This window comes from Fukomys damarensis, unplaced genomic scaffold (genome assembly GCF_012274545.1).
Source record: "Fukomys damarensis isolate Sample0158 unplaced genomic scaffold, DMR_v1.0_HiC HiC_scaffold_15, whole genome shotgun sequence".
NCBI classification, from domain to species: domain Eukaryota; kingdom Metazoa; phylum Chordata; class Mammalia; order Rodentia; family Bathyergidae; genus Fukomys; species Fukomys damarensis.
Genome location: NW_022900927.1, coordinates 63555715 through 63577573, shown reverse-complemented (window position 1 = coordinate 63577573; position 21859 = coordinate 63555715). Strand labels below are relative to the sequence as shown.

At 48.5% G+C, this 21859-nt stretch overlaps 1 protein-coding gene across 2 annotated transcripts in view; it reads left to right on the top strand.

Annotated features, from left to right (window-relative positions):
* The first annotated feature begins 8344 nt into the window (after positions 1-8344).
* Positions 8345-21859, top strand: part of Aldh1l2 (aldehyde dehydrogenase 1 family member L2) — a 36157-nt gene continuing 22642 nt past the window's right edge. The window contains exons 1-7 of one of the 2 annotated variants that reach the window (XM_033763872.1): positions 8345-9024; positions 13870-14104; positions 15759-15924; positions 18978-19079; positions 19266-19355; positions 20569-20703; positions 21577-21702. In XM_033763872.1, coding sequence (XP_033619763.1) covers positions 8868-9024; positions 13870-14104; positions 15759-15924; positions 18978-19079; positions 19266-19355; positions 20569-20703; positions 21577-21702 — 1011 coding nt within the window. In that variant the 5' untranslated portion in view covers positions 8345-8867. The remainder of the gene's footprint in view (positions 9025-13869; positions 14105-15758; positions 15925-18977; positions 19080-19265; positions 19356-20568; positions 20704-21576; positions 21703-21859) is intronic. The other variant, XM_010631321.3, reaches the window with a different exon arrangement.

The following is a 21859-nucleotide window of genomic DNA, read 5'->3' as shown; positions in this document are numbered from 1 at the left end:
GGCCCGGCCCGTCGCGGGGTTGCATCAGCTGCCCCAGGCTCCAGTGACAGCCCACACGTTGCAGGGCTCCGCGTCGCCTGCCTGGCTGGCAGCGGGCTGCTTGAGATACACCTGCGTCCCAGGTGCGGTCTCCTTTCAGGAAGGACAAGCTGGCTGTGCTGTAAGGAGCCCGCTGTTGGTAGACTCCTGGGCCAAGTACGAATAATGAATAGGCAATCGTGAAAAGTGTGGGACTTGAGCGACCCTTAGAGCTGCCCCAGACTCGCCTAAATACTGAAGCTTTTGTCCCTCAAGTTACCCAAGTAATGGGAAGTCGTCTCACTCCCTAGCTCCAGTGACTTTTGCGGGGCTCACCGCAGTTTATAAAGCCAGGCAACAAGACCTGCTCAGCTTCTCAGGACCTGGCCCTGCGCCTGCCCCTGCAGTGTCCTCCCTGCAGACTGAGCCAGCAACGCCTGTCTGTTTCAGAGAGCAGAAGGGAGGGTTTTACAGAGGGGTTCACGTATTTTTCAGCAATAAATGGGGAACATCTCAAGGAGCAACTGACCCGTGGAGTGGGGAGCACCCCCGCCACTGTTCCTAGGAGGAGATGCAGAAAGGAGGTGACAGATACCGCAGGCCGGGAAGAAAGCAGGATTCCCTGCAGCCCAGAGGAAGATGTTAGGAAGAGGGGAGGACTGCAAACGTTTTACTTTGCAGGGACGGGCTTCATCCCGGGCACCGCGTCCCTGAAGAATTACTTAAAACCTAGTGCATACGTGGCTGCTGGGCAGATAAGGCAGCACAGCCACAGCGGAACTGGCAAGCCCTCCTGAGTTAATCACAGACTCGCCTATGGCTCTCCTTGGTATTTACCCGGCAGAGAAGTGACCTTCGTGTTTCCACAGCAACCTGTTGACAAGGGTTCAGAGGGGCTTTATTCATAATCACCAAAAATCTGGAAAGGACTTCATTGCTTTCCACTGGGGCAGGACAAACGTGCTGTGATTTCTGTAGGCATAGAGGGGCCTGGGGGGATGAACTACAGATACAGAGACTAGGATGAAACACAACACTGTTGTTTGTATCAAAGGTAAGGAGCCAGACTCCCAAAGCGATGTATCTGACGATTTCATTTATCTGGCATCTTAGAAGGTTAACACTATAGGTATGGAAAAAAAAAAAAAGATCAGCAGTGGTCAGAACTGGGAATAGGAGGACGGAATGACGGTTGATGAGCATAAAGAAGTGTTAGGGGTGCAGGGAATTTAGCTCAGGGGTTCCACTGCCTGCCTCGCAAGCGCAAGGTCCCCAGTTCAATCACTGGTACCAAAAAAAAAAAAAAAGTGTTAGGGGAACAGAACTCCCCCATCTCAACTGTGGCAGTGGTTGCATGATGGTGGGCACTGGCAGAACTGCAGGCTGACAGGAGTGTATTTTCCTTTATCTGTGTTTTCTCTTATTGGTTTACTGTGGCTGTAGCAAAGTATCTGAAGCTGGATGCTTTATAAAGAAAAGAGGTTTCTTTAGCTCACACTCTGGGCCTTTGCTCTGGTCTGGTGTGGTCTCCAGCAGAGGACATCTTATGGTGGGAGCATCTTCACAGTGCTTAGCAGTGTCTCAGAAGAGGTCTCAAAGGAAGGGCCAGGCTCCTGCAGAACAGCAGGAACTAATTAAACTCCAGGATTTGCATTAATCCCTCCCAGCAGTGGTGCCCTCAGGGACCTAACTACCATACTCTACCTCTTGAAGGCTCTACCTCCTCAACACTGCCCCACTGGGACCAGGTCCCCAGCCAGCTTTTGGAGGACAAACTCAAATCGTACCAAAACCTTTGCAATGTTCCCTTTAAAACGTGAAAACCCAAGGCTGGGGATTTAGCTCAGTGGTTCCACCACCTGCCTCACAAGCGCAAGGACCAAGTTCAATCCCCAGTACCCCCCCAAAAAAAGTGAAAACACAAGCCAGGCAAATTGTAATTCTAACTACTTAGGAGGCTGAGGCAGGAGGGTTGCAAGTTAAAAGCCAGTCTGGGCAACTTAGCAAGATCCTGTCTCAAAATAAAAAATAAAAGGGGTTGTGGGTGTTCCTCAGTGGGGGAGAGCCCCAGGGTTCAGTGTCCAATACCCCCCCAAATCCAACCATGCTCTTAAGTTTTATACTAAGAGGAATAAAAGGCAAATTTAAAAAATCAGAACCTAGCAAGACCAACAGAGATTAATGCGTAACATGTGGCAAAACAATTTTTTATCTGTTATCTTAAAGAATAGATTTAGAAAAATATTTAATGATCTCAGCCTAGGGGTGTGGCTAGGACTTCTCACCAAGAACAACCATCTTTTGCAAACCCTCTGTCAGACCGGGGGTGGGGGTAGCTCTGTTGTAGACACTCGCCTAGCACAGCTAGTCTGTTCTTCCAACCTCCAAATTCACCATCAAACAATACTTAGTGGCTGTGTTCTGAACATTCTGCCCAAATCCTGAGGATTTAATATTAATAGAACTGATGTTTGTTTAGCTTTATCAACATACCTGATATAGTCCTTTAGACCTCACAGCGATCAGTGATGTATTACGATTTTCATGCCCATTTTATAGATGAGGAAACTCAGACTCAGCCAACTTGTGACTTTTTCTGCTTGCAAGGTGTTCAGATTAATGTTTTTAGGCATAGAACAATAAATAATACATAATATCATGAATAATATAGTACCCCCAAAAAGGACACATTAATGGCACATAAAACAGGAAAATACACTTTACCAAACTTGTAGTCACGGAAATATAATCATAAGAAGATAGCACTTTACACTCAAGTGTGATGGTATTGGGTGTTTACAGGGGAGAGAATCTAGTTCCTCAAGTGTACTAGTGTGATGTTATCCATAAGATTTAAGTTTAAAAACGACCTTGGCATCTGAGAAGCCCTCCCACACTGGCACAGGAAGCAGCACATTCACCATAGCATGTGTAATAATGACATTAAATGCTAGAATGTGCCTCGGTAGAGAAACTTCCACACAGACGTGACGTGCCGGACAATGGATCCTTGGGTGGCACTTTTTTTTTTCAGCTTTAATTGAGTTTATTGGTACATTTTAGGGATACAGTACAGTTACATTCATTGTTGGGATCTTGTACCTCTACATGACAAGTCTTGATTCTCATTTTGGGTGACACTTTTAAAGAGTGTTCTGTACACTTCTGAGGAGAGCTGTAGCACACGATACATCACATTGATTACTTCTTGTTTTTAAAACACAAAATCATACTTTCTGTGTAATTTTCACATATGTAAGTAGAAAGGCATATAGGGTGCACCCCAAACTGAACCGTAGTAATTTTCTCTGGGGACGGTAGTGGGAATCTGAGCATGGGGTGCTGGCCAATGGGGACTGAGTCTTTGTGACCTTTTCTTTTTAAATTAGGATATATATATATGTTTGAAATAAATTTTTAAATTTCTGTGCAATGAAAGCATCCCAGGCCAGCACTGTGAGCCCAAGTCCTGCCTCTCTAGCAGATTCTAGCACCCACCTCTGGCTCTTTCCTGGAGTCTCTGAAATGTTCCCTGATCCCCTGCTCCACCCCGGGAGCTCTCTCAGCTCCAAGCCCCTTTCCCTCCTCACCTGCTAATAGGTCCCTATATTGACACCATCTTTTAAGTATCTTTTATCATTTATATGATGAAGAAAGTTATTGGGGCTTGGCTGTAGCTCAGTGGGAGCATCTCCTGCAACACGTGAGGCCCAGGCTCCAGTCCCCAGCACTGGATAGAAAAGCTGGCCTGGAAGCCAAGAAAACCACACTGCCCCTCTCTGGGATGATGCAACCGGCTGGGCCCGTTGCTGAGTCTTGCACAGATCCGCCTGGATGCGAAGTGCAGCTTGTTGCTTCTGGCTGTGAGGATCTGAGTCCGTCCTACTGGATGGCGTGGCTTTTATTCCACCAGGGCTGATCCCAGGAGCACCCTGGAGGCCAGTGAGTCAGCCTGTGATCCCACACTGGCAGCTCAGCTGACAGACACGGCAGGCTGCCTGCCTGGAGGTATTCGGGGCTGAACAGCTCCAGGGTGCTCACAGAACCCAGCCCCAGCTGGTATCTGTATCTGCACCGAGTGGCTCGGTGACGCCCCCTGGCATCACAGTAAGATCCCAGTTATCTGACACAGAGCGGGCCCTGCACGAGGCCTCTCCCTAGAGTTCTGGGCCTGGACACACGGTGCCACCTGTCCGTTTCCGCAGCTTCCCAAGGCTTTCCGGCATCCCTTCCCTCTTTCTGGTCGGCTCCCAGGCAAGCCCTTCCCTGCCCAGCTGCCCCATGCCCAGCTGGCCCAGCGCAGGGTCGTTAATCTCACTCCTGAAGAAGCACCAAATGCCAGGGGACAGGAACCGCTCACATCATCCTTCCGGTGTGGGATTCCCAAGGGCAGTGCCTGCAGAGGACAGCGGAGAGGGACAGGTGGGGTGGAGGCTGGGCCGAGCAAAGACCAGGCCACCGCTCAGCCCCACTTTGTGCTGCTGTGTGGGAAGCCACAGACCTGATTTTTCAAGAACTCAGAAATTGAGCCTGCTTGAGGGGAGAGGGGTAGCGATCCTGAGAACTGAACCCCAAGCCTTCCCACTGAGCTGTATCCCCAGCCGTTGTTTAATTTTGAGGCAGGGCCTCCCCACATTGCCAAGGCAGGACACAAACTAGTGATCTTCCTGTCTCAGCCTCCCAGAGCACTAGGATTATGGGCATGCACTGCTGCAGTGGCCCAGGCTAACAGAGCCCACGTGGTTGTCTTAGTGTGACATCTGCATCATAAAAGAGCTTCACAGCAGGGCAGACTTCAGGCCTGTAGCTGTCCTGGGGAAACGAGGTACTGCCAGGTTTCTCAGTACTTGAAGCAGAGTCCACACTCGTTTGTTTCCTGAAGGGTTCCACGAGGGGCAGCTAGCCAGGGACACAAAATCAGAGCAAAAGCTCTGGTGCCTGCAGAAGGTTGTGTCTGTAGAAACACAGGCGTCCATGGATTTGGATGCCTTCCTTCTCAACACATGTGCCAGGAGTCCCAGCTACTCAGGAGGCTGAGGCAAGAAGGTTGTCTGAGTCCAGGAGCTTGGAGCCGGCATGAGCAACATAGGGAGACCCCATCTCTTAATAAAAGAGTTGATCCCACCCCTGGCTAGCTGTCCTCGGCAAGTTACTTACTGTTTTCTCGTTTGTAAAAAGGATCACTGTGAGAATTAGAGACATAATGAACATTTAATACATTTTCTGAATTATTAAAAGGATTCAGAAAGTCAGTACTATAGTTGTAGGGGGAGGCTGAGGCAGGAGAATCACAGTTTGAGCTTGGCCAGGGCAATTCAGTATGAGACCCTGTCTTAAAAAAGGGCACAGTGTAAAGGCCTTGGGTCCAGTGGTTCAATCCCCAGTACTGGAAAGGAAAGAAGGGAGGAAGGATGAAAGAAAGGAAGGAAGCAAAACAGAAAGAAAAGCAGTCAAATATCGCATGTTTTCTCGTGTATGCGAGGTGGGCTGAGGGAAGGGCAGGGGATGATGGGAAGACGGGACTGCTCCGCATGTGCTCCGCACGCCCGCGAGGTCAGAGTTCTGTGCAGCCGACGTGCACTCCCGATGCACGAGGACAGGCTTGTGTGCTGTACTGAGAACGGCCGCGCGCAGCCCCGAAGGACACTCCCAGGCCTCTCCTTCACCCCGGCCTGGACGGGCGCTGTGATACCGTGATCTTAACGTGGGAGAGTGAAGCCCTGCTCCAGATGGGGCGGATGGACGGCCGGGCCCTGGGCAGCTGCTCAGCTCCAGGGTCCAGGCTCAGGGCAGTGGCCTGTGGCGCTGCATGAAATACTGGGCAATGCTTGCTGTTGTTTCCATATGGGGTTCTGCGCCTCCTAGGAAAGAAAAGGAAAACAGAAACTCCCGGAAGCCCTGGCAGTAGAGTGAAGCCCAGAAAGACTTTGAAGGCACGGAGAATTTTCAGAGTTGCTCACATGGCTCCTTTCTCTCACACACAGTGATCACGGGGTGGGGGGCACGTGTCTCGCCACCCTCAATTCTTCCTTCGTCCTCTGCCCCGACTCTCCTGTTCCTCCCTCGCTGCTTCCTCCGTCTCTTGATCCCTTTCCCATTTGTAAAAGATCTGTCTCCCTACTTCTTATTGTCTATCATTCTTTTTTGCCCTTTAAATTATGTATACTTTGAGTTTCTCAGATGAGAGAAAGCGTACGTTATTTAAGCTGGTGTGTCTGATTTACTTCATTTAATACTATGGTCTCAAGGTGCATCCATTTTCCTACAAATGACTCGTTTATCCTTCTTTATGGCAGAGTAGCACTCCACTGTGTGTATCCACCACATTTTCTGTATCCATTCATCTACTGATGGACATAGAGGCCGCTTCCAAGATTGAGCTGCACCCCAGAAGGCCAGGTAGCAGTGGGGAAGCGCATTCTCCCAGAGTCGGCTCCTTCTCTGGGCTTGTCCGCGTTTTGAAAGAGAATTTCATGGGTGTACAAATATCCAGCAGCGGAATGGACAAAGCCAGGCTTTTTGTAGGATGGCCAGCATGCAGAATGTTTTAAGCAGCAGCATGAACTCCGAGGCATGGAGAGGGAAGGTTCCTGGGGCATTCTGTTTTTGTTGTTGTTGTTCTTTGGTACCGGAGATTGAACTCAGGATCTTGTGCTTGCCAGGCGGGTGGTTGGACCACTGAGCTGAATCTCCAGCCTGGGGCATTCTGACTTCTGAAGGGAGGAGATTCACAGGTGTGGTGTGCTGTGCACTATCTGAAATGGTTTGCTGTTTGCTGGAGAGTATTGTTAGACATTGACACTTCATTGGCTCTTTGGGGAGAAAGACCTTGGCTAAGTGGAAACCAACTTGTAAAACTGAAACCCTAATTGTTTAATTATCAGCTCCATTGAAGAGAAGTTGCAATTTTGTATCCTTTTAAGGGATGTTATCCAGGCCCTTAATAAAGTGAGAAATGTGGGAAATTAAGTTTCTTTCTTGCCAGGTTGTCACAGGCAGGGTTCGGTCATTCCAGAACATTCTAGAATCCCATGCAGACTGCAATGGAACGAAACACAGCTTACGTCCGTATCCTGAGGAGCTACATTCTACACTGGAAGAGTGAAGGCAGAGGGAGTCCCCAGAGCCAGGCTGAGCACTGACCAAAGAGGAAGACACAGCTGTAGTGCTTTGATGACCCTCCCACACCCATGACCCTGTGCCTGCTTCCCGTCATGCCTCACAGTCCCCAGGTCCACGGTGACCAAACACATTTGTCTGTTGGCCGTGGTGTGCATGCCTGTCGTCCCAGCACTCAGGAGGCTGAGACAGGAGGACCACTTCGAGTTCAAGGCCAGCCTGGGCTCCACAGTGAGACCTTGTCTCAAAAAACAATAAACAAAAGCAAACAAAAAATCCTCTAAACTTTAGCGCCTACAGCATCTCTCTTATCTGTGGTGTTTCTGTTTCCTGAATGCAATTGTGTGTGTCTATGTTAATCACAAAGAACACGGAAGAGGGGGCTGCTGACGATTCATTTTAATTGTCTTTAAGTTCCCAGTGAGGCGAAACCTGATTCAAATTTCAGGCTTTCTTCCTTTCTAGGCACAGGATGGTGGACATGCACTTGACATTTCTAAATCTCGATTTCTTTCACCATAAGTTGGGTCAAATACAGGAAAAGGAAACAGCACAGTTGTGATGATTCTACAAAATGAAATGATACTCAGGCCTCTATACCTCATCTGAAAAATTTGAGGCCAAATGTGCTACAGAATTATTTACAATGTGTTCAGAATTATTTACATTTTGGAAAGAGAATTAATACACACGGATAGCACTTTGTGTAAAATTCCTAGCATGCCGTGGAGAAGTACCTGTAGCACTGACCTTTGCTGCAGCAAACAGCACTATCCCCCAGTCTTCATCATAAATACATATAAACAGCACCCTGTCACTTTGGATCACATTTGAAGCCAAATAAGCTGGTACCAAATTTGTTTTGTTTTGCTTTGTGTTTTTTGAGATAGGGTCTCATGCAGTTCAGGCTTGCCTTGAACTCTCTCTGCAGCCCACTCTGGCCTCAACTCCAGATGATCCTCCTGCCTCAGCCTCTCCAGTGCTGGGATTACAGGCTTGTGCCACCATGACAGGCAGTTTGTGACAGATTTAGAAGAAACCTCTAAGAGGGCTATATTAGGTCAAGCGAGGTACCAAAAGGTATTTGAAGTCTAGGCTTTAGATTTTTAAAAGTGTAGAACAGAGTCTAACGTATAGCAAGACCTTTAAAATGTATAAAGCTTCTATTTAAGCATTACTATTCATCACATACCGGGCAATCTTACTGTCTTATTAAGTCATTAACTGCAATCAAAATCCTTTCAGGTCGATATTATTATTCCTGTTTTATGAAACAGGGGAAAGGCGAGCGAGCAGCACTCAATACTTGCTTCGGCCACTGACTCAGCTGTGGCCCTGGGTTTTGGCCTTAGGTGCCAGCTCTAGGCCCGAATACGCTACTGCGGCTCCTTCTGGAAGTCAGAGCTGAGTCTTGTTCTAATTTCTACATAGCGGAGGTGAAAAGCTCCATCAGACTGAGGCTGGTCCTCACTCTGGCACTGACTGGTTTGTATTCCCCAAAGGGTTGGGCTGCAATTCCAGGGATTAAAGGGGTAACCAAGGACCTGGGGGCAGAGAACGGGCGATTCTTAGGGACCAGGTTACTTCTGTTACGGCATGTGTGCGCTGCGGGCTGTGTCCAGAACAGTTTTATTTTGTAGCTCTTGGAGCCTTTTGTAACCCAAGTCATCTGATTGTAGAGCTTGTTAGTTATCCGGTGTCTTCTGTCCATATTTATGCGACACCATTGAATGTTTTCCCAGGTTTACTTCAAAAACAAGCTGAAGTTGGCCCTCATCGGCCAGAGTCTCTTTGGACAGGAAGTTTACAGCCACCTGCGCAAAGAAGGACACCGAGTCGTGGGGGTGTTCACGGTTCCAGATAAGGACGGAAGGGCTGACCCCCTGGGTGAGTGCACTTCCACGCCAGAACTGACGTGGCCGCTGTTTATTTCCTCACAATGTGCAGGCCCTTTATCTGTGATTTTGCTGTTGTCTAGACAGGGCTTCCATCTCATGGCCCAAGGTGGCTGCCTCAGCCCCAGCAGTTAGGTCTGCATCCCAACAAGCAGGGTAGAGAAGAGGGAAGTAAAAGGAAAGCTCTTTACTTGTACATATTACACATATTGTTGCCACTCATAGCCACCTATTTGCAGGAGAGGCTGAGAAAGAGACATTTTATTGGGGGTGGCTAAACTAGGGGAAGCCTTTGCTAGAAGACAAAGGGATGACCGCTGGTGGTCTCGGCCGTGAACATGGATTTCAGAATAGCAAGCATGTGACTTTCAGACCTCACTTTAGCATGCCTCCTGGGAAATGAACAGGTCCTTGGTCCTGCACCCAGGCTCTGGACCCCGCTCTCCGCTGGTCTGGGCCACCTGGACTCCTCACCTAGCCCGGCAGAGGGAAAGAAGCGAGCTGGCTTCCGACTTGGCTGGCAGGGGCTGGCACATGGCGTGTTCTGCAGCCGAGGACAGATCCTGACTCGGCTCCCTGGAGCTCTGAGCCGGGCACTTCGGCCCCACATCGGTTCTGAGGAGCCTGGCCCAGTGGCTGCCGTGGGGAGGGAGCGGCTCAGAGCACATGGGGCCCTGGCGCTGTGTGGGCCCACGACAGCCAGGGTGACAGTGGCTGACTGCTAGTCAGGATCGCAGGCCGGGGAGCCAGAAATAGCCCAGGACAGCTGGACACCAAAACGGGAGAGGAACGCACTGCCCTCCAGCCTGTCACAGAAGGGTTTTACACACGGAGCCACCTGTCTCCTCCACCCTGCACCTCCCTTTCCCATGAAACCTTCCGCAGTCTTCTCCCATTGCCACATCTTAACCACCGTGGATACGTTTTCCTGTCATACGATACGCGTTACGTTTCCCGGACATCTGTGAACATTTGCATTTTGTGAATGCGATTATGTCTGTGTCTGCAGTTCTCCTCAGTGCATTGGTCAGGTCCTGACCCTGGGGGCCAGAGGCCTTCAGGACTTACATGTGCTGCAGAACTTAGGTTCTAAGTGGCAGAGGAATCACTCGTCCTGAGTCCATGAATGCTGATGACTGGATGGGAGAGCAGGCAAAGGGGACCAGAAAGTGCAGGTGTAAAGTTCTGATGAGCGTTACTGGGGAAGGACACTGTCCAGATGGCGGAGAGCACGCCCGCTGCTGTGGGAGCCACGATACCCAATGCTGGAACCCTCCTGCCTCTGCCAAGGCGGGGTTGGGCGTAACCTGGGCCATTCCCACGGTGGCACACGCAGACAGCGACTGCGTGGAAGGCGTCGTTAGTGGCACACACAGCTACACACAGCTGCAGGGCAACACGGCAGCACTTGTCCTCCCCACCGGCCTGGTGTCCCTCTTCAGGGGGCCGAACATGCCCTGCAGGGCACCGACATTTGCACGGCCCGGGGCATCTTCGCTGTGCGCTGCCCGGCCGCCCTGCTGCTTGTTTTCTTGACTTGCCACCAGCCTTCAGGTACCCCTTTCGCCGTTGTCTTCGCACGCTGCGCCTCTTCCCGAGCCCACTCCATCTTCGTGCTGCGGCCCATCAGCGGTCCCGTGGCCATGGCATCAGCCTCTTTCTGCCTGGCACCAGGGCCGGGGCAGCCGCTTTCAGCCCGGGGTCTCTGTGGAGGGGAACGTGCTGCTGTGCACCCCCAGTTCTTGTTCCTTCTCCTCACACAGTTCGGCCTCCATGGTGCCCTCCGCGAGCTGGGCCTCTGCTGTCCTTCAGTGGAGCCGGTCTGCCCGCTGGTCCGCTCTTTCCGGTGGACCGCACGCTGGCACTTCCTCCTGGGAGCGTCTTCCTGCTTCCCGCCTTCCGCCTGCCACTGCTGGCTGCCCAGCTCACCCTGCTCTTGCTGCTTGCCCTCGGCAGGTGGGCAGGATGAAGAAGGCACCATCACTGCCTGTCAGGAGGGTCCCCCAGGCCCTCACACCCGGTCAGACCCTTTCCCCCGCTTCAGCCTCTGCGCAATACCGGTGCTACTGCTGGTTCTTCCAGACCCTGCCCTACCTCGGGGGCCGCGCAGGCCGCCTCACACTGCGCAGGCTGCTGGCGCTCAGGGCCACTGAGCCTCCTAGAACACGCCCGTCCCCATCCCGCACTCAGCCGCGCGTCATCCTGCCGCAGCCGCCTCACACTGCGCAGGCTGCTGGCGCTCAGGGCCACTGAGCCTCCTAGAACACGCCCGTCCCCATCCCGCACTCAGCCGCGCGTCATCCTGCCGCGGCCTGGCTGGGCCCTCAGCCTTTGCCCACAAGCGTCCGGCCCGGCAGGAAGGCCCACCGAGGTCCTCCCTCGCCTCCAGTCCACGCCGGACCCAGGGGATGGGCCCTGCCCTTCTGAATCAGCCTTGTCACAGGCAATTAAAACCAGGTTGCTGTACATGGCCCACAGATAGTACATATACTGTATAATATGTGATAGTACACATAAAAATGTATTTACTATGAAAATATATATTTAGTAGCTATATGAATATGGTATATTTAATATAGTATCAAATATTTATATGTATTATGTTTATATATAATAGCATCTACCAATATAATGGTTTATATCAATAAATGATAGTATTAAAATATAATATTCATATATGCTACATCTATAAATACAAGTATGATAAAATATGGCGAATGTTTAAAATAAAAGTAATTATTACAATACACATGGACATGAAGGCCCCTCAAAATGTTATTTACTGTTGGCCCTGAGCACTCTCATCACCCCTGCCTCTCTGCAGCGGCTCTGAAGTCCTCTCTCCTGAGTGTTTCTCAGCTGCACTGTCCCAGCTGCCTCGATGTCCTGCATGGCTTCCACGCTTTCGCCTTTCGTGCCCACTTTAACCACGGGGAAAAGGCAGAAGAATGCGGTTTCAGGTCCCAGGAATACGGCAGGCGAGGACACTGTCATATCTGTACTTGACAGCAATTGCCATAAAACATTCTGAATCCGCTCAGGAGGTTGAGGCAGCCATGAAGAGACATGAAAGAGGGCTTCCAGAACTGCTTCCGAGTGGCAGGAACACCGGGATAAGTGCGTTAGAAGTGTGGGGGATTCATGGCAATGCGTCTTTGGCCGTAATAAATTAAAAATAAAATGTTAAGTATTCACTGTATTTTTTCTCATACCTTGTATGTACTTAAATGAATACACATACTGAGTGTGCGCAGGACGCAGTAGAGTGACATCTTCTCATGTGGAAGATGGGCTGTGCTCTGTCCCTCGAAGCCATTCTGTTCTCGAAGGGTCAGGACAGAGTCCCTTGTCTGGTGGGGCTGTGCTTCCCTCAGGGGGGAGACCTATAGTGCTTCTGTCTGACAGACCTTTACAGAGAGCCAGCTGTGTGTTCATTCTCCACTTCCAGCCTCTCTCATTGCTAACCTTTATCTTCTGGTGAATTTGGAAGGTGGACAAGCTCAGCTCTTTGGTATCTACCACTAGCATGAAGAATGTGTCCATCTAAGGGTTTCCAACCATGCTGGAGGCTGAGAACATTTAATTTGGGGTGAAGTGTTGCTATTTGCTTCACATCTAAAGCCACACTGTTTAAAGTTTTGTACCAGGACTTAGGGTATCTGGTTTTCTTTCATATGATGCCGGGGTTGAAACCAACACTCTTGCTAGGCAAGCACTCTACCACTGAGTTACATCCCCAGCCCTAAGAATACCATTTTTAATCTAAAAAGAAAATGCTGTTAAAATCTCAAAATATTATCTAGCCACAGGAGTTTGAGTCAAATCTATTTTCAACATATAGTAAACTGGTAGAAGTGGCACATGCCTGTAATCCCAGCAGTTGAGAGATTGAGGCAGGAGGATTGCAGATGTAAGGTCAGCTTGGGCTACATGGCAAGTTCAAGGCCAGCCTGAACAACATAGTGAGACAATGTCTCAAAAAAAAAAATATATATATATATACTTCAATGTTGTCTTAGTTACTTTTCTTGTTGCTAGAACAGAATATCCAACACCCAAAGTTAAAGAAGAAAAGGTTTTAGTTCGTAGTTTGTAGAGGTTTCGGTTCATAGTTGGCTGGCTCCAGGGCAGAGTGGCATCACAGAAGAGAAATAGTTCATGGTGGGCAGAAGGCAGCAAGCTACAAGCAACAAGTGGCAATAGCAGCTTCTTTTCAACTATTTATATTCTGTCTAGGCTACTTGCCTTTAGGGCAGGTAGCACTCACACTGAGAACTACCACAAATCAATTAGTAGACTAATTTAGTAATCACACACCTTTATCCCAGCACTACACACTCTAGATCCAGCCAGCTGTGAAAAGCTCCACTTAGGGGTTTGGGAGGACATCTAAATACCAGCCATAACAATGTATAGATAAATATCACATTAGAAAGGTGGGTGGGGCACATGACTTAATTATAATACAGCAAGTTCTGATCACAATTTGAATTGTTTTTCACCATGTTTTATTTGTAAATATTTCAGAAAACTGAAGTACAATGGGCAAATCAGTAATGATGTAGTGGTACCTCAGTATTTGTCACTAATCGGCCCCTGGAGAATCCAGGAGTTCCAAAGCAATTGTTTTGGCTGGAGAGGGTATCGATTTCCAGGCAATTGACGAGTTCTAGCTTGCACTGAGTACCAAACAAATGAGTAACGGGACAAATTTTCACAGCAAAATGCATGGAGAACCAAATTTAATGAGTTGGAACGCAGCTCAGTCCAAGATATGACTGAATAAAATGAGGACTCACTTTTTAAAGATGGAAACAATCTTGTTTATCCCCCTCAGCTTTGGCTGCACAGAAGGATGGAACACCTGTGTTCAAGTTCCCCAGATGGAGAGTCAAGGGCAAGACTGTCCAGGAGGTGGCGGAGGCCTACAGAGCTGTAGGGGCGGAGTTGAATGTGCTTCCCTTCTGCACACAGTTCATCCCCATGGACATCATTGACAGCCCGAAGCACGGCTCCATCATCTACCATCCGTCCCTCCTGCCCAGGCACCGGGGTGCATCTGCCATCAACTGGTGGGTGTTTTCCAGCAATGGACACTATGCATTTGTTTCTGTTGCCAGTGGACTGATTTCACCTGTATGACTAGTAAACTAGTTACGTGAGGTCTTGGTTGATTGCTTCAGCTGCATCAACCCTCGAGATCTACACCAATTGCAGGAGTCAGGACAGCGTTTCCTGAGGACTGGCTACAGGGAATCAGTTCAGGGAGTGAAACTAGGTATTCAGCCAACAGAAGTTCTCTGGTCAGATAAGTTTGGCTCATACTTTATTCCCTAATTGCAGGACTTCTCCGGTTTTTAACATGTGCCTTCACCTGAGCATCATAACTTCCAAGACAGAATCTGAGTGCTCTGTGTTCTCAGATTTACCTGACCACAAAACATGTTTTGCACAAAGGATCTCAAGTTCATTTCAGGAAATTCTGAGCTGCCTGAATTATCTTCTTCACTGTCATCTTAGTCCTCATTTGACCTCAGGCTTCTTAAGGAAGGGCTTTGTCTAACATTTTATGGCTGTTTCAGGAGCACTGCCCGAAGCCCTCTAAGTGTCTATTTGCATGGGTGCAATGCTGTTGTTGATGTGCACTTTTTAACCTCCTCACCTTTGTCTTCTCTGTGTCCCTGAGGGTCAAACTGTTGCAAAAGGACAGGACCTACTCTTGGTTTAAATGTGATGAAAAATATTTTGTCACATCGAAAATTTGATTACATGAATTTCTTTCTTTTTTGCTCTTGTAGCTAAAACTTCAGTGGGTATTTCTGGACTTAAATTTGTATTTTTTTTCTCATTTTACATTATTTCCAAATGCAGAATCATTGAGTCAAAGCAGGTAAATATTTTCAAGACTTTTCTTTAAAAAATTAAGTTCAAGACTCTTGATAATATAATTTCTCAATATTTCTGAAAAGAGTGATTTAATAAATGATTGACTTAGGTCTTTTTCAGTCCATCATTTGGAAAAGTGAAAGTGATTCTGATCACAGAAATTGCTGACCTACTATTTCACACTCTATGTTGACCTGCTCCCTGATATATGTTATAGGCATCTCTCCACTTACCAGCATGTTCTCTGCATTATATGGTCCTGTAGGGCAAAGCTAAGTTTTTCTCTTAGGCTAAACTTTACAGAGCACAAAAGGCAAATAGTTGCATTGAGCAACCCACTGTTACTGTAATTTATGCAGACAAGTCTTGAGCTGATTCTAGTCCTAAGTGAAATTTATACCTCAATTATAAAACCTAAATTAATAATCATTTCTCCCCTGCATATTGCACTGAGTAGCTTGTTTTATTTTATTTTCCATTCTTATCCTACCTAATACAAGTTCAGTTACAATGCAGGAATTGGAACCAGGTGGGAAGATTTCTTGACCCTGAAGTAGGGAGCTGAGATATGGGAGTTGATGACTGGTAGTGGGGATGGATTCTAGAGCCTTCTGAATTCATTATGTTATTACTGTATGACAAATGAGAATAAAACATCAATGCCATTAGGTATTGCTTTCTATGAGTTCTGACATTTCCTAGCTCTACTGTTCAATTTTCAAGATCACTTTGTTCCCAGTCTTCTTTTCCACTGTAACTACCTTGTCCTTTAATGTCACTAATTTTTCATCCGATGATTTGCTTAACCAACATCAGATGTTGAAACTCTTTTTTTCACAGGACTCTGATTATGGGAGATAAGAAAGCTGGGTTTTCTATTTTCTGGGCTGATGATGGTTTGGACACAGGGCCCATTCTTCTTCAGCGGTCATGTGATGTGAAGCCCAATGACACAGTGGACATGCTTTATAATCGATTCCTCTTTCCTGAAGGAATCAAGGCCATGGTCAGTATATTTATACCATCCAGAAGAATTTAGTAAATCTTTAAAGTTTTAGGAATATTTTTAATTAAAATTTGTCATATGAATTTTCATTAAAAATACAAAGCCAAAGTGTATTTCATATTTAGAAATGTGGTGGCACAGTTAAGGTAGAAATTGGAACTTTAAAATTTGTTAGTGTATGACGCTGACTTGTTCCCCTTAGAGCAGTGATGAAATGGATGAAATAGCAATTAAACTGCTCCATTTCTTTGGCCAAATGCTTGAATCTTCAACCTTGTGAATAATGACTAATTGTACAAAGAATCTTAAATTTTGCTATGTAATTTAGACTTCTGTGTTAGTGTTATGGTTTCTATCGAAATATCCCCTACGACCCCACGCACTCAGAAGCAGGGCTTCTGGAAGGTGATTTAAGTATGGGTGTTCACAACGGACCTGCTGTTAGGAGGCCAGGTCTGGTCAGAAAAGCTGCATCACTGGGTGCATTACTTCCTGTCCACCATGAGCTGAGAAACTTTTCCTCCTCCAGGCCCTTCCCATGGGGGAGGCTGCTTTGGATATAGCCAACAATGGATTATAAACAGGAGCCAACATAAATTTTTCTATTTAGTTGTAGGGGTCAGGTATTTTGTCTCAGTGACAAAGAAAGTGACTGAATAGTTAGATTTCTGTTGCTGGGACAAGACACCTGAAAGAAGCAAGATAAAATAATAAAAGATTTATTTTGGCTCACGGTTTCTGAGGTTTCAGTCCATAATTGCTATGGTGAGGCAGAACATCATGGTAGGTAGGTAGGGTTTGGGAAAGTAGAGCTGCTCACCTCATGGTGACCCAGAAGTGGGGAGGAAGGGAGGAAGGGAGTGAGAGAGAGAGAAAGGAAGAAGAGAGGGAAAGAGGAAGAGTGAGAGGGAGAGGAAGGGGGAGGAAGGGGGAAGGGAGAGAGAGAGAGAGAAGAAGAGGAGGAGGAAGAGGAGGAGAAGGAGGAAGGAGAACGAGGGGGAGGAGAAGCAGAAGGAGAAGCAGAGGAGAAGTAGCAGTAACAGTAGTAGTCGTCGTCCCAGTATTCCTTCTAGGGCATGCCCCCAGTGATGTTTCCTCCAAGCATGCCCCACCTCCTTTTTGTGCAGAGTTTGGTAGTAGAAGCTGCAAGATTATATAGTCACTGTTAATTTAGGAAGGAAGAGAACAACGCTATTTGTGTCACTTAATGATGAAGACAGTAGGGCTTTGGTGTCAGAAAGACTGACCTTCAACTTCACATTTGACCACTTGTAGAGTGACACATTGTTATATGACCCTAGGCAAGTCACACCGCCTCTTCAGCATGCGTTCCCTCGTTTATAAAATGTGGATAATACTGCCTGACTTGTAGGATTGTTGTGAAAATTAAATGACGTCATCTGTGGCAAGCATCTGGCACAGAGCAAGTGCTCAAAACAGATCATGATACTCGAGATGGCGTGATGTGTGGCATTTGCATGGTCTGGACCCTGCCTGCTGGCTTACAGAGCAAGGTGCAGAGTGAGCTGCACATGGCCCTGTGGCCAAGGGGTTCCTGCCACATATTCCTGGGCAGGTTGCTCATCAGCTATGAATCCTGAGACAGGGAGATCTAGGACGTGAGCTTACATAGCACCAGTGAAAGGACAGCTCTTACTATAAGGCAGACAGACACATGGCATAAAAGAGTACAAGACATGTCCTAAAGGCATCCAGGCCATGGATAGATTCCAACCTTTTTCGAAAATTTATTTTTATTAGTCAGTTTGCATTCCTTGTGTGGAGTTGGTGCATGTGCACAACACATCTTATTCCTTTTCATCACTTCCTTCTACTTTCCATCTCTCAATCCCCTTCCCTTTGAGAAAGATCTATTCCCCTATTTCCTATTATCTACCTTTTCTTTTGCTTTTAAACTTTGGGTTTCTCATATAAGAGAAACCCTGAGACATTTAAACTTGCGCGTCTGATTGATTCCAGGCGCGTCCATTTCCCTACAAATGAGTCAAGTGCAGAACAGTGCTGTGTGCGACACCACATTTTCTATAGCCATCCATTCATTGATGGACATATAAGCTGCTTCCAAGATTTAGCTCTTATGAATTGTGCTGCAAGAAACACGGGTGTGACTAGATCACTGCAATCTGATGTCTTTAACTCTTCCTGGAAGATACTCATAAGGGGAATAGCTGGGTCAAATGGAATTCCTGGTCTTAGTTTTTTGAGGAATCTCCACACTAATTTCCACTTTAACCTTTTAAAGTGTCCTAAGCTAGAAAGCAAGTTGAGCTGAGAAATACAGTAACACACTGTGTTCTAGAATCATCGCAATTGGTACAGTAATCCACGATGGCTTCTTTTATATACACACTCACGATTTCCAGGGAATCACCAAGGAGGCCTGGTGTTGGTTAATTCCGAGAGTCTTTTCGTGTGGGGGGTCTGGCATGTACTAAGCATGCAGCCTGGCCCGACAAGGGAGTCATTTGTGGGTGCAGCCCTGAGACTGCGGTAGACATGCATCTGGGTGCGTGTCCTTCTGATGCCCAAGCTGCCTCCGTGATCTGGAGATATTCACTTAACTGTTCCTTAAACCACAGTTTCCTCATCTGAAAAACACGAGTGATAATATCCACCCTGTGGGACTCATGTGATGCTTGCAAAGCACGTTTGTCTTTGTTTTTGAGACGGTCTCACTATGTATCCCAGGCTGGCCTCAAATTCACAGTGATCCTCCTGTCTCAGCCTCCCAAATTCTCGGATTATAGGTGTGTACCACCACACCCAGCTGTGAGGGATATTTCACATGAAATGGCCACCACGCTTTCTGGGCTTGACACTTGGGCAGACCTGACAAAATAACAGTTATCGTGACAGCCTGACATCTAGGCCAATGATGATGAAACGTTTAGAGCTTTTGGTACTAAGAGATGGGCTGCTGCGACATGTTGCCGCCACCACTGCTCTAGGCAGTGGTGAAATAATTTGGTTAAGCACCAACAGTCCAGGCCAAGTGAAGAACTGGGCTGACATAGGTTCTGTCCTTGGCTTAGGTGGAAGCTGTGCAACTCATAGCAGATGGGAACGCTCCTCGTATCCCCCAGCCAGAAGAAGGGGCAACATATGAAGGTATCCAGAGAAAGGAAAATGCTGAGGTATTCACATCTACTCCGTGAGTCTTCTCCAAGCCTGTGGCCCTCTTCCTTTCTTCCGGATCTACTATTTCCTAGCTAGAAGGTCGGCGCCTGAGCCAACCTGCCCATGCCTCCAACTTCTGCACTCATGGCCCAAAAGGTGGCCATGGCCTTGGGGACTCAGGGCCTGTGTTTGTGCTGTCCTAGATTCGCTGGGATCAGACTGCTGAAGTTTTACATAACTGGATCCGAGGTCACGATAAAGTCCCTGGAGCCTGGGCTGAGATAAATGGACAGGTAGGTCCTGGGGGCCGTACTCCTTCAGAGCGGGTGTTATTACAAAGATTTCGCCTGGATGGGGGCTGGGGCTCCTCTCCTTGGCATGCAGCATGGGTTGGATGTTTGCTGGGAAGCTGACACCAGGCAAAGCCCTGGTACCAGTCCAATGGGGAAAGCAGAGATACAAGGGAATGAACCCAGACAGTGCCGTAAATTGCCAAATCTGAGGCTCCAGCCCGTGTGGGGAATGGTTCCTGGCAGGACTAGCTACATTTCCAGAACTTGGAGAGGAGGGGACCAGGAGGAGAGAAAGAAAGGGGTGCAGCCTAGAGATGGAGTCTAGCACTTCCTGTAAAAGGACTTTCAAGAGGGTCTGAGGAAGCCGGACCCTGAGTGTGAGGAGGATGTGAGGGTCTGAGGAGGGAGGAGGCAGCAGGGCTGGGCACAGGCACCTTCTGTCCTTAGCCCTCCAAGGAGTTCCTGGCCTCCTTGCCCAGCAGTGTGGATCCGATGTCTCCCTGTGCCAGCCACCCCGACTCAGCACGGTGTATGGGAAGGGTCTCTCTAACCCACGGTCCTAGATAGAAGGCAGGCTTTGTGTTATTGTCTTTCACCATCAGACTGAAGCAGGCGTCCTGGTGCATAGTAGACACCAGGAAAATGTGTCACCAGATGGCCATGGCAGGAATTTCAGGGTAGCCACAAAGACTGTGACAGCTCCACCACAATTTTCTGGAGCCTTAGGAAGGTGACTAAGCTCCAGGGTGCCTTGGCTTCCTTGCAGAAGATAGGATTGATAACTCTGCCTGCCTTGTAGGTTATGAGCCCTTTTGAAGATGAAATGGGTGAATGCTTGCTAATGCACATCTGTGCCTAGTCCCTGCAGAGAGTAAGTGTTGGATAAATGTTAACCGGCAGGGTGCAGTAAATGCCAGCTGGCGCCCAAGGGATTATAATCATGAGCCAGTCAGCATGTCCTGCTCTTGGCTATAGTCTGTTTTCATGAGGTGACCCCAAAGTACTGGGCCCTGCTCATTCCTTTACCAACTGACACCCCAACACTGCACAAATACCCAGGCCCTGCCTTCAGGCTACAAGGGCCAGGCGTCTTGTCTCACCCACCTTTTTGAGAATCTGAAAATGGCCATGTGGGGAAGCAGGGATGACACACACCGCTCCTGCACACCCCTCTGAACTTGCCTTCCACTGTGACATCCTCTGATCTCTGCAGATGGTGACTTTCTACGGCTCCTCGTTGCTGAACAGCTCTGTGCCTCCCGGGGAAGCCCTGGATATTAAAGGCGCCAAGAAGCCAGGGCTTATTACCAAGAATGGACTTGTTCTCTTTGGCAGTGATGGGAAAGCGGTGAGTGTCTGACATGGTCACCCATGGAGTGACTCTTGGTCCCCTGTGACCCCAGCTGAAAGGGTGTCTCTGGATTTGCCCTGGGGTGAGGGAGGTGCAGGTCTGTCTGTACCCCCATTTCTCACAGCTGCCTTTGTCCCTGATGCCCTGACGTGACTCAGGATGGGCCTCAAATTGCAGGATCTGCTCTGGTGCAGAATGAGAGATCAGAACTGCCCACTGCCAGGGCCTCGCCGGACAGGCTCACTAGGAGCCTTAGTTCCAGAGCTCAGGAGGACAGGCTCAGTCTCTGCTGGTGAGCAGCCTCCCTGGAAGAGAGCTGAAAGCACTGTGTGGCTCACAGATAGATCAATGTTCCCCAGCAGTGAAGATAGTCAGCATTAGCACCAGGCTAGTTCTGGGTCCACCTCCCAGCTCTAATCCTCACACATTGGTGGCATTGGGCAGATCACTTCACCTCAGTGAGCCTCCATTCTGCATCAGTAAAATGACACCCACGCCCCTCGGGATTTCTGAGATGGAATGAGATATTTCAGCACGTGCACACATGGCCAGGGGCAGTGCTGCGGTGGTGATGTGGTTAGTCTTGTGTCTGTTCTGCTACTAACGTGCCGTTACAGTCCTTTTACATATGACGATGAGTACTTTTAACCCTTATTATTTTTTTGGTACTGGGAATCGAACTCAGGGCCTCACACCTGCCAGGCATGTGCTGAGCCACTGAGCTACATTCCCGGCCCTTAACCCTTATTCTTTCTATTTTCTGGATAAGCTGGTCTTTATACCCGCATCCCGCACAAGACGCCACCCGCCAGTCGCTCTCGCTCTACCCCAGTCCTCAGCTTTTCTGCTTACTTGGTTGCTGCTTTACAGCTGATGGTGAGAAATCTGCAATTTGAAGACGGGAAAATGATCCCCGCCTCCCAGTACTTTTCGGCTGGGGAATCCTTGGCCTTGGAGCTCACCGTGGAGGAACAGCAAATGGCGGAGACGATCCAGGTGACCGGAAGCGGGAGCGGGCGGGGGGGGCGGGGCGCCGGAAGCGGAAGTGCTGGTGGCCGCGCCACTGCGAATCTGGGGAGGGATCGCTGTTTCTGGTTCTCTCTTGAGCTGCTCCGGGAAACCTGCACAGAGGGGTCCACACGCAAAGTGGCGC